Source organism: Drosophila persimilis, unplaced genomic scaffold, assembly GCF_003286085.1.
Source record: "Drosophila persimilis strain 14011-0111.01,24,50 unplaced genomic scaffold, DperRS2 tig00000002-arrow-pilon, whole genome shotgun sequence".
In the NCBI taxonomy this organism is placed as follows: Eukaryota; Metazoa; Arthropoda; class Insecta; order Diptera; family Drosophilidae; genus Drosophila; species Drosophila persimilis.
Window position 1 is genome coordinate 5,267,730 of NW_020825289.1, and position 12,094 is coordinate 5,279,823.

The 12,094-nt window shown below is 47.0% G+C and overlaps 1 protein-coding gene across 1 annotated transcript; it reads right to left on the minus strand.

Annotated features, from left to right (window-relative positions):
* Positions 1-631: 631 nt before the first annotated feature.
* On the minus strand, positions 632-11,343 carry LOC6589990 (mucin-5AC). Its single transcript, XM_002015706.2, has 3 exons — positions 11,317-11,343; positions 904-2,796; positions 632-639 (listed from the first exon to the last, which is right to left on the minus strand). Exons 2-3 carry the CDS (start codon positions 2,432-2,434, stop codon positions 632-634), a joined length of 1,539 nt encoding a protein of 512 aa, XP_002015742.1. The 5' UTR covers positions 2,435-2,796; positions 11,317-11,343.
* Positions 11,344-12,094: the final 751 nt, after the last annotated feature.

Genomic DNA, 12,094 nt, shown 5'->3' on the forward strand with positions numbered 1-12,094 from the left:
TTAAAGAAGCAAACAAAAAAATGTTGAATGGCTCTGTTTGCCATATAAAAAATATTTCAATATTTGTATAGATAAAGTGCACATACACATTACCGCAGGTGGCAATGCAAATGGGGAAACCACGGTGTGGCGACCACATCGGAAAAAAGGGTGAGGAGAGAATGTTCGACCCGCCAAATACCCTAGAAGAAAGGCGAGATTAACTGCAGTATGTTGCAAAAACCCAAACTGACTCTTTTCCTCTTTTCCTTGCCGCCTCGGGCATGCCCTGGGCAGTTCCCTGCTGTGGAGCTGGCACACATTTGCCCAGTTCGAGTATACCCTCTTCAAGAGTACAAGCACTGGGGCATTCGCAGCTGCCAAACTCTCATTTGAATTACAAATTGGACAACCAATGCACACTATAAAGCAAAATAAGCTAATAAATCGCTTGGGTGGGCGTAAATCTGCATACACGCAACGATTTTGTAGAGGGGAAGGGTTTGGGGAGAGCGAAGGAGGATGGATAGAAGCAATCCACTTATCCATTCATCCATTCACATAAAATATATAAGCATTTACAGGCCTTTCCCCACAACCAAGAGTTTTATCCGGACTTATAAGCCCGCCCTCTAAAAAACTTTCCCGCAATTTATGGCCCTGCATAAAAAGTAAATGTAATTTAAATTAAAAAGCAAAGCCGTTGGAAAAGCACCCAGGACGGGAAAGCGGAGAAAGCCCCCCCACCCACCGAAAGTTTTTTGAAGAATCAGCAAAATGTTTCAAAACTCTCATTGGCTCTAAGGCTTCTTTTTTCATGTTTTCGTCCTGCTCTTCCATTGAAATGTTTGCAATCTTCAGATGTAATCGCCTTGGGCGCAAGGTCAACTCGATAAATGGATGGACTCTGCACGGCACACTCACCTTTTATAAAGTCCACTGCCATCTCTAGGCCGTAGGTGTCCTTGTCGCAGTCGTCCAGCAAATGGGCGCCCAGGGTGACGTTCGGCAACAATTGCTGCTTGTTCACTTGGTCCAGGGTATACAGCATCGCCTCCAGTGCCTGGATGCCGCCCTGTGGCATGATGGGGCCACAGGTGATGCTGTCTTCCCGCGAATGCACCATCATGAGGCCGCCCAGGATGACGTCGCCCTCCAGCACGGCCGCATGCTTTACTGGCCACACGGATGTGGGAGCTGGCGAGGGTGAGGGTGAGGGGGAAGCGGAAGAGGAAGAGGAGCTGCCCACGGAATTGGCCAGGAGCTGCAACATTATACCGGCTCCTCCCAATAATCTGGGTGCTGGCACGGTTTTCCCCACTCCCGGGGGGGCTGCTGTCTGAAGCGTTGTTTCTATTGTTGTCAATATCGTCGTTGGATCTGTTTGTTGTGTTTCGCCCCACGCCGACCCGTCCCCGTCCCCGGCCCCGTCCCCAGTGCCATTTGCATAGCTCTGTGTGGGAGCCAACATCTCCATATTGAATTTGATTCCAGCCTGGCCAACGTTTTTATTTTCTACATGCGGTGGCACCGCCCTTATTCTTGTTGCTGTCGACATGGGTGTGGGTGTGGGTGTGGGTGTCGTTGGCGCCACGCGCTTCCCTTTTATTTCTCTTATTGGAGCTGTTGGTGCTGTTCCAGCTGTAGTTTCATTATATGCTTTCAACATTTCTGTGGCTGGCTGTGGCTCTGCAGCACCCACTCCTACTACTGCTGCTGCGGCAATTGGTTGCACATTTTCCCCGGATAAAACTGTTGTTTGTAAGGGAATCCCTGCTGACTCTAGTGTCTCTGTTGCGTCTTGTGCATGCATGACTGGCATCCGTTGTCCCCCGGTCTCTGCGACTGCCTCCACAATTGCTACCGTGGCCTCAGCACTTTCGATTGCCACACCTGGCGCTGCTCTCGGTTCTGCTTCTGTAGCACTTTCTGCTGTTGTTGCCGCATCTATCATCATATCCTGCTGCTGGATGCCGAACAAAAAATACTTAGCAGAAGCTTCGTGTTCTTCGGTTGTAGTGGATACTAGAGTTCCGGTTGCACTTGATGCGGCTGTCGGAAGCATACTTAAGGGTAATTGGCCTGCTGTAGGTTCTCCCGCGCCTGCTGGTGTCACCTGAAAGACCACGCCCTTCACTTCGGCTGTCACCTGCTGCTCTTCTATGGCTTTTATGGTTTCGGTGGGGGGTGCTGCTGCTGGCTCCGTTGCAAATTTGGAATTTAAATTGCCGCTTGATGCCGTAGAGGGCAGTGTCGTCCTTGGCATAGCTGTAGTTGCTCCCTCGCCCCATGGCCCCGCTAGTTGCTCGCCCCCATTAACAGTGTGGCCCAACGCCTGTTGAAGTTTACCGCAGCTCGTCAGCAGCAGCAGCAGCATCAAAAGCGTGGTGGTGGCGGAGGTGGTGGCTGGGACGGTGGTGTGGCCGCCTCGTGCCTGTTGTATTCTCGCAGCCATTTCTCCGCAAACTTTTTGGATGTATGACGGATCAGTGCAACAACGACAGCGCAGGCGCAACCGAGCACGACAGCAGCTGCTGGAACTACGATGGTGAGCGCATTTGTTTTCCGCCTGTTGCCAGTCGTTGCGGGCTGTAAATTTCAATTAATTTCCGGCGAAAATTCGTCCTGGAACGTAGCTGGGCACTGGCAGCACGCGTTTAATTAAGTCCGAGCTGGAAATTGATGTGGCTGCTAATTTCCGCCCGGCTTCTGCTGCACGGGGAACGGGTTTATGGCGAGGTCTGGTCCCGGTCTCGGTTTCGGTCTCACACTTTGTTGCGGCCGTAACTGCTGCACTGTTATTCTTCTGCGGCAGAACTGAAAAATGGAACACAAGTGGAAACTTCCGTTAGTGGGGTAGGGAAATTGTACGGCGGGAAAACACAGCAGGGGAAACGGAGGGGACGTGAATTGTAAATGTACGTACTTAAGCGAATTTAATGAGCAGTAAAAGTGTGCATCAAAATGAGCAGACATTTGTCTGTCTGACTGCCCCAAAACTCAGAGCTCCCCCGCCGGCTATCCGTGTTGAATTTGCCTTGTTCACACTCCCCCTGACTGCCGCCCCTGCACCCACCAGCCATCCAGCTTAGAGATGGTGCACGCAAATTAAGGAAGTTGCTTATGGACTTTGAGTGAACGCTCTCCGCATGCAGGTCTTTGGTTACAACTCCCCGAGAAGGAACTTAGCGCGCATCTTGTGCCCACCGACAAAAAAGTGGTATCGCATACACGGCCTTCCTAGACTGAGGCACTGCCTCTCAGACTAGCTATTCTTTCGAACGCTCCGAGTAGAACGTGACTTAACAGCACCAAGTATCTCGGGTCTATCCCAGGGACTTCTCAATCTTCATTTGATTTTCTGGTGGAGAGAACGACGAGAGCTTACAAAAAACTGCATGGTTTTTCCTGAAAAAATGTATTCTTTGTGTGTGCGTGCCTTCTATAACAGACACGTTGAAAGATCGGTTGAAAGCAGAAACCAATTTAAGTTCCAACAAAATTGCTACACCGATTGCTCTATCCCTCCACACTCGGAATTCCATTCCAGGCTGGACGTAGTAGTAGGTGCGTATGTGGCCATATGCTGGCTTCTCTACCTTTGTCTATTAGGGATTAGTGCCTGATGTATGCACTGCAGAACAATGGGTTATTTTCCCTATAAATATACTACGCTCTCTCCCATCCCCACGGAAACGAGTCCCCAAATTGATGAGATTAATTAAGTTTTGGCCTGCATTCCGGTCATCAGACAGGAGGACAACGATGGCGGCGGCAGCAACGTTTTCATTAGTTACGCTGCACGTAAATTTATGGTCACGTTTCGACAGTTTGGGGCCTCCCCAGCACTCTGCAGCACAACCATTTTGTTCATTTTGCCCGTGCCAGTTGACACTTATTTCCAGAGTCCTGTGCCCCAATTCTGTACGACCTTCAGGACGATATACAGCTATTTTCGGGTCAACAATGTTTTGGGGGGAGACCAACTATTTCCGGCATTCGAGATGAGTGGCGAAATATTAAAGAACCGCCGTCGGCAGCGCCCTCTCGGAAGATGGAATTTTACTCAATATATTAAGCATACGCCACATAGGCCGCCCCTAAGAGTCGTTAATACAGCGTTTAAAGCTGCCATAAATTGTAATGCCCTTATATTTATTAGATACATATTTCGTCAGCCTTATGGGCGTCCATCGAAGGCCCGTTAGAGTGCCCCCAATAGACCGCAGCGACAATGTGGCTAATTGACTTCTTCCAATGTGCTGAAGTGATGCCTTTTCCAGGCCGCCCTGTTAACTAATTGACTCGACGTAATTAATGAAAATACTTTGATAAGATGTTCCATTTAACCCGATTTCCGGCTTAGCCAGGCGCCATCGAATGGTCATTGACGGCCGTCCCATTCATTGGGGAGTTTTCTTAAATTTTGTCATCTATAAGTGTGGGCGTTTCCTTTTTTCATTACAGTTACAGGATATCCTCATTGACAGGCATTTTGCATGCCTGCTCATATTTTTGTGTGTCCACAGATCCATTCGACGGTTGGCGGAAAGCCCTGAGTAAACAGTTTTGTGGGCCGCTGGGGCGAGTCCAAATGGATCGGAAATTCCATAAAAGTGAATGATATGAAAGGGTCTACCGCCTATGTACATATGTAACTCTTCTTTGACATTTGCAAACTTTTTAATCGCTTTGATTTGTCAGCAAATCAGCAAAGCTTCACTTTGTTTTCAGCCAAATCGCATTGGCCACGGGCCTGAAGGCACACATTAAGCCTTATAGGTTTTGCGGCCCAAAGCGCATTTGCCTTTTAGCTCGTTTCGGCTGCCCCAAAATACTGTTTTATGGTCACACATACACACACGCTCGCAGACACACACACACACGTAGAGATAACCGTTTCAGGTAATGCTCATGTTACAGTTTTGGCCATGCCATAATTTTTTATGCGAGAATTATGCAGAAAGTTCATTGGAGCAGAAAAATGCGGAAAGGGGCGCTGTGCCCCGAAAGTCTGCAGCGAAATGAAAAATTAATGAGCGCCACAGCCCCCGGCGTGTGTCTGTGGGCGTGGTGGCCGAGCTCTCGTATTCCCGCTCGCCGCTCAATTATTAAAATATTATTTATTATCCTGTAGCTGGACGACGACTTGACTCCGGCTTAATGGCGGGCACGTGACGGCAGGCAGAGTGATGATGACCGACCGTCCACTTAAATCGTGATTATCTATAATGAATATGCAATCCACAACTCACATGTACGTCGAAAATTCCCATCAAATATTTGCAGTGTGTGCGTGTGTTGGTGAATTTGTCAGCCGACACGTCGCAACGTGTGTCTGTGTGAGTGGCTCAAATTCATAATAAGGCCATAAATCACTCCCTCAATTGGTGCTCAAGGCTGCTGTTGCTGTTATTTAATTTAATTTAATAAAAAATGCATTGATAATATTTCAGAAATGTATCTACATTGCAACAAAACTAGGCCCAAGGTCAAGCTTCCCGGAGGTCCATATGTATCCTTTTAAAGGAAATCTCTTACAGACAAAACATTCAACGCGCCGAAAATTAAAGCACAAATTTATTTGACAGCAGAACAAATGAAATTTGAGATTCAATTTGGTCAACCATTTTTGGGGGACACTTTTGGTTCTGGGCCCAAAAGTTTTTCGGTACATTTTGCTTCTTTTTTTTTTGCTTAGCAGTCGAGTCATTTAATTCCATTTATTATCATTTTTTATTGTTTTGCCAATTAAAAAGTTTGCACATTAATTTTATTTTACGCGCTTCCATTGTGTAGCCGCTGCCACTGCCGCTGCCGCTGGCGTTGGCGTTGCCGTGGTTGCTCGCCTTTCGTTTCCGTTGGCGCTCCGCCGGGGCAAAAATTTCAAAAACCTTTTTGGCGACACGCAAAATGTGCAGAAAGTTTCGATGGAAACTTTTAGTAGTAGCATGCAACACGCATCAGCGAAACGCACTTTTAAAGGCAAATTAGTTATCCTCGCAAATGAGTGGAAAGAGAGGACGCAGGTCCTTGGCTCTCGGCGGTCTATTAATATCTGTCTGTTTCCGATGAAGAAAAACGATTAGTGAAACTATCATATATCTTCCAGAGCAACTATCTGTGGATGTCACATTGTCAACCCCAAACGCGAAATGGGGATCCGAAAAGGGAAAGGTGCATTAATTATTGGCGGCACTCCAGAGAACCCATCAAAGTAGTCAGGAGTGGGCGTGGGCGGAGGGCAGGAAAGGCATTAGCCATGGTCAATCGCAAGCGCTCTCAACTCTTCTCTCATCCGTAGACCAATTTCATGCGATTTTATTTCGAGTTTTTCCAGCCGGAAAAGCTGTTTGGTCAATGGCGCCAAAATATGCGACGCACGCATCGACCCTCGCAACCCGCACCCCGCACCCCGCACCCCTCACCTCGCACCACGCTCCACACCTCCCACTTCCACCTCCCTGCCATGGAACATTGGCCGTGACAGTTTTGCAGGCCAAAAGCGTCACTGGCGGCATTCCTCGCGGCTTTTTCGACTCGGTGGCACAAACAAATTAATCCAATTTTGAAAGTGAGACCATGGCATGGACCAGCTGGAGGGTCGTAGGAGTCCGCGCATAAATTAAGTAATTAACTCGATTGGGCGGTTCGGTGTCGGTGGGTGTCGGGTCGGTGTCGACAGCCCCCGTAGTTCGGTTAATTGATGCTGTGTCAAAGCGTTTATTCACCGCTTAAGTGCTCCGATGTATTTGTAGTTAATTAATTTGTTTTTTGGGCTCGAGCGCAGCACCAAAGATGGACCTGCTGTAGCGCACGAGTGCAAATTAAAGAAAAATCCACATCAAAGTATTCAAAATCCAGATTCATAAGTGGATTACGAGATTGTGGGAAAAAGGGGCAACAAATTAATCAAAATTAATCGCATTACAACAAACAGCAGCAACAAGAGGCCCAAAAGCAATTTAAGGTGCACACACACACACACACTGGGAGACGAGGAGGAAACGAAAGGAACATACGCGAAATACTTTTAAGTGCTTCGCAGGAGAGAAACTCATTACGGAAATTGCTTTACTCATACACAAACGCCCGCGGCAGCCTTGCGAATCGCACTCGCATGTACACACCCATCGAAGTGGCACACCCGCGCCCTTCGGCTTACTCCCAGCTTCCGTTTCAGTTTCAGTTTCAGTTCATCAAAATAATAAGTGAACCTCTACAGGGAGGCATCAATTAAAAAAGCCAGGAGAAGGCGAAGTTAACGGATGTGCCAGTGGCAGGACACGCCGAAAGGTAGCATCATCGAAATTCGCTTACACGATTCTCAATGTGGGTCTCGGTTTTAATTTTCGTCTGCTCGGAAGACTCCCAGTAGGATGGATGGATGCCACTTCCCCAAAAAGTTGGGAGTCATTGATTTTGTGCTCAGCTGGGCCCCAAACCGCTCCAGCAGGCGGGATGGTGGGTGTACAGGCCTGTATAGAGATTGTCATTGGATAGCATTTGATATAATATGCACGCCACATTAAATGGATTATTTAATGTTGTCGCTCTCACGTACACGTACACGTACACGTACGTACGTATGGAAAGCAAATGATGCGTGCATTAGATAGAGTCGGAGTCCTGGCTCCTGCTCAGAGGCGACAGTGAAGTGGGGGGAGGAGGCACACAATGTTGTTGGCATAAAAGTCAAACTGTGGCACACAGCATCATCGTCTGATGGCGGATGGCGGATCGTCTGCTCGTTTCCATTTGCCCCGTCCCCCGTCCACCGAACGAGAAACCACAGAACACCCAGACCACAGGAGCTATCCACAAATGCAGGAGGAGGTTAAAGTTGATTGTGCTTGAAATTGGGCGGCTGCTGCTGTGTCCTCTGCATCCATGTGAGCATCGTAATTGGAGATGTTTTGCTTATCGCAAAACGGGCGAACGAGAGCCCCAAAGATGAGTCTCCACCTGTGTCTACAGATGCCGCCTATGAAAATTCGCTTGGCATTTCGATGGAGGGAAAGGAGCGAGATTTTTGTTCACTTCTCAGTGCAGCGCTCATTCCACTCAATTTACCCAGAGACGGTTTCGTTCCATTGGATGCAGCTCTCCAGAAGAGAACTTGGACTGCTTCCAATCAAAGCCCCATCAGAACTATAATTAGGAAGCATATCTCCATGGAAAAGCTATTGGCTCTTTGCTTGACCTTTCAGTTGAAGCATGCCAATCGCCTGACAGCCTGATAGCCTGATGGTCTGACGGTTTCTATTAATTAAGCCCGGCAAATGAGCTCTGACCTTATGCGAGCAGCACTAGTTGTGGCATTATGTGGCATGTGGGTAGGCAGATTGACTTGAAATTCCGGAGGAACACATATCATCGAGAGCCCCATCATCATTCATCCTCCTGCGATTATAATTAGCCGTATTATTCAAGTCTATCGAGTTCGTATACTTATCTCGCACTCGTACGCGTAACAAACAAACACGCTCTGTTTCGATAAATAATACACAAGCAAAAGCTGGAAAAAAACAAGGATTGCGGAGTTAGGATCCACGGAGTGCGGCCTGGCTAATGCCCCCCAAATCCCACATACAATGAATGTGTGCCATGAGCAAATAATGGGGGCACCCTCGCATGGTAAACGGCGAAGTGGCAGGGGTAGCAGCTCCATAAATCAAAGGACAAGCTCATAAATGAATAATGCAAATTTAAGCACTCGCTGAAGGGATTCCTTAGATAAGTACTTGAAAATTGTTGACATACTCAATCAGAAATGTGTGACACGCGTATCATGGAAAAATAAATGAAAAACGGAAAGCATGACGTGCTCGAGTTGGTTGGCAAGTCCCCAAAAATACTAGAAACCAACCACGGCGATGTTATCTTGATTACTGAGCGACTGACGCTCATGGAAAGATGCAGACAAACTGCATAGTTTATGGGCAAATACTCTGCATGCACACGGCTCAAAGAACAGAGCAAATGATGACAGATAGTAGTTGTTGCCATTTACATTTGGTTTCTGGGCTGCTTTCGGACACACACAAAACCAATCTCCAGTTCAGTTGAGTCCAGTCTTTCCTCTCTCTATTGTTTGCTCAAGCATATAAATCGACTGTGCATGGCTTTAATTCTCTTTAATTCGAGTTAATTCTGACCCCCAAAAAAGAAGGCAGCTGATTATGGCCGAATACTTGCCCTCCAGCTGATGACTACCAAAAGTCAAGCCCAGAGTTAAGGTTCCCCCCAAATTCCAGCTATGCTATTACAATCCAAATGCAAATGCAATCCAGAAGTTTTCTCTGTTCGGAAGAACTTTCTGCTGGATGGTAAGACTTAAAGCAGGAAAATTATGGTTATTCGAAATGGAAATCCTTTCAGCAGATTAAAGAGATGAAAGTGCTGCTTTTAATAAGGCTTAAAGCCGGACCTGCTGGCACTGAGCGTAAGCAGCTCGGTGGCTGCTAGTGGCTGGCGCTAATCCGACACAAGTTGCCATTTAATACGGATACGGTCTAACGGATAGACGGCTTTAAAGAGCCATTAAACGAGCAGCCAAAGAAGGCTGAAATGATAAATATTAATGGCGGAAGAGTCTGGACCCCGCCAGCTTCCTCCCACTTCCGTTTCCGCGCTGCGGCAGACCTCATTCCGGGGGTGCGCGGGGGCCAAACTTTCTTTTTATTCGCTCCTAAAATATTTATTTATTCACGCACTCGCGCTCGCCTTCCCATGGGCATAATTTGCATTCCAGCACTTATTGTTGTTAATCTGCTCATAGAAAATTTAATTAAAGCTATGGGCCAAAAGCATTGCGTGGGCCCGACCCCGAGCCCGGCGACTGGTCCTCTCTGGAATGATTCAATTTATGATGCGGAGGCCTCCGCATCCGAGCATCAATCGGGCATAAAGTGTGACTACAACGTCGGGGGTGGGGGCATGCCACAGTCATGCCTCACTTGGCAATCCCTTCGGGGGCAGTGCCACATTCTTGGGGATGTCCTTGGAAGTCTCTTTCACCGAAAGTTCTTCAGGCATGAAAATCTAGCAAAAAGCATTTTATAATCAGAGACTCTCGGATCCTACGCGTTCAGCAAATGCTGATTAAATTGTATTTTATTTTGGAGAATTCCAAAATGAGTAGGAAAAGAAAGGGGGGAGGAGGGAAGGCCTTCACAATGCAGCAGCAGAGGCACGCCGTGAAGGGCATGTTAATTAAGAAACTCCAGTGGGCTTAAAGCGACTTTAAAAAGGATGACTTCTGGAATTTGTCAACTTAATGTTTCCCTCAAATGAAAACCTTGTGCAACATTCTTAGGGGAAACTATAATATATTTTTAGTTGGACCCCAGGGGTCCTCATTTTCACACGCACATTAGGCGGACGATAGTCTGGCCGCAGCGATGTTTAAAGTTATTAGACAACAACTTAGCTCTTTTGACCCTGTTTTCGGTATTCCGGATCAGCTAGGGCAGGGAGATCCCAGGGCGTTAAGCGATAAACTTTATCCTGGTTGGTAGGGGGCAAAGTGCGGCAGGTAAGTGCAGCCAAAAGTTTCCGACACACTGTGGACAGTCCCACTAATGGCCACCAAGGTGGGGAGGTGTAAAATAAATAACACTAAAGTTTGCAGGGCAGCAAATGACGCGGAAGCGTTGGTCCAATGGACGGCTAATTACATCATGCAGTGCAGCGCCACACATGGGAGTATCTCCCTCCTCGGCGAAGTATCTGAGAAAGGAGTTCCATAACACTGGCGCGGCCTTGAAGGAGCTTCAAGGCTTCAAGGATCGTGGAAACCCATTAAAATTTTTTGTGCCACTGAAAACTGAACTCCAAATATAAATTCGACTTTGGCTTTTGTTTGCTTTCAATTTGCATTTTCTGTAAACACAATTATTTCGACGAATAATTGAATTTTATTAGATCTCCTGCCGGGGCTCGGGAAATTAATTTTCTCTTCTGTTCTGCCACATTTGTCACAGGGCACACCAGCAACGAGAGGGCGGAACACACCACGCTGCCTTGTTGGCCTTCTCGCACTTGGTCTTTGGCCCTTTGGTCCTTTGGCCCCCGACTTGCCCTGTGGCTCCTGCCAGGGCGTGGAAATTGTCATAAATCAGCATTGTTGCATTTAACTCGTCGGTGCAAATGAGTTTCACAACAAAAGCAATAAGTAAAAGTGCCGGCGCTAGATGGAATTCTACGGCCTGCCGAGATTTATGGCTTTGCATTTATTTTGGCCGATAGGAAATTTGCCATTTCGTTTGATACATTCGGACTTGCTTCGGCGATGAAAGACACTTTGCATTTTGAATTATTCACTTCGAAACTTACTTAGGCCAGCCGCAGGAATTATTTCCTTTAATCCGATATCGAAATATTTTAATTAATAATTTGACAAATCATTTTTATGGCACTAAATATTTGCTTTAATTTATTCCGTATTTAAACAACTTTTTCGCACTCCAAGGGGTAATATTTTTCATTATTTTCCCGAATATTTTGCGTGCAGTTATTGTGAGACTTTCTCCCCACCGCACAGGGCAGGACTTCCGTTCGCCGTGGAATCGCGTCTGAGACTAACAGCAGCAGCATTTTCCGAGCTGTGGCCACGACACGGAGTCGGGTGTCCTGTGGCAGCATCGGGATGCTGCTGTTATCTCTTGTTTTGGGAAATTTTCTAACAGAGCTCTGTTAACAGCGATGTAGACGTAGATGAAGTTTTGCTGCAGATGGAAATAGCTGCACGACATGTCATAAGAAAATTCTTAAGATGCTTAGCTTCTTCCATTCGTTGATACATTTCCATGAATTTCGTTATTGTATTTCCCCTGCCTGCCGGCCAGAAGGTTGCACATTTTCGGTGAAGGGTTTTAATGAATTCCATATCCATTCCCAGGTATCGAAAGGAAGGACAAAATTAAAGCTTTAAACAAACGGAATATGCTGCCAATTTCAGCCACAAGGACGAGATAAAAACACAAGCAGAAGGGCACAAACAAAATAATTGATGGGAATGAAATTGCGAATGCGGGGACACAAGGAGCACATTCATCATTTCGAGTAGTAGGCCGGAAACTTTCTGCCTTTTTTTGCCTGGCATAAGTTTTCC

Bases quoted from the DNA above. Each gene is read 5' to 3' on its own strand.
- LOC6589990 (XM_002015706.2), bottom strand. From the start codon at position 2,434: ATGGCTGCGAGAATACAACAGGCACGAGGCGGCCACACCACCGTCCCA.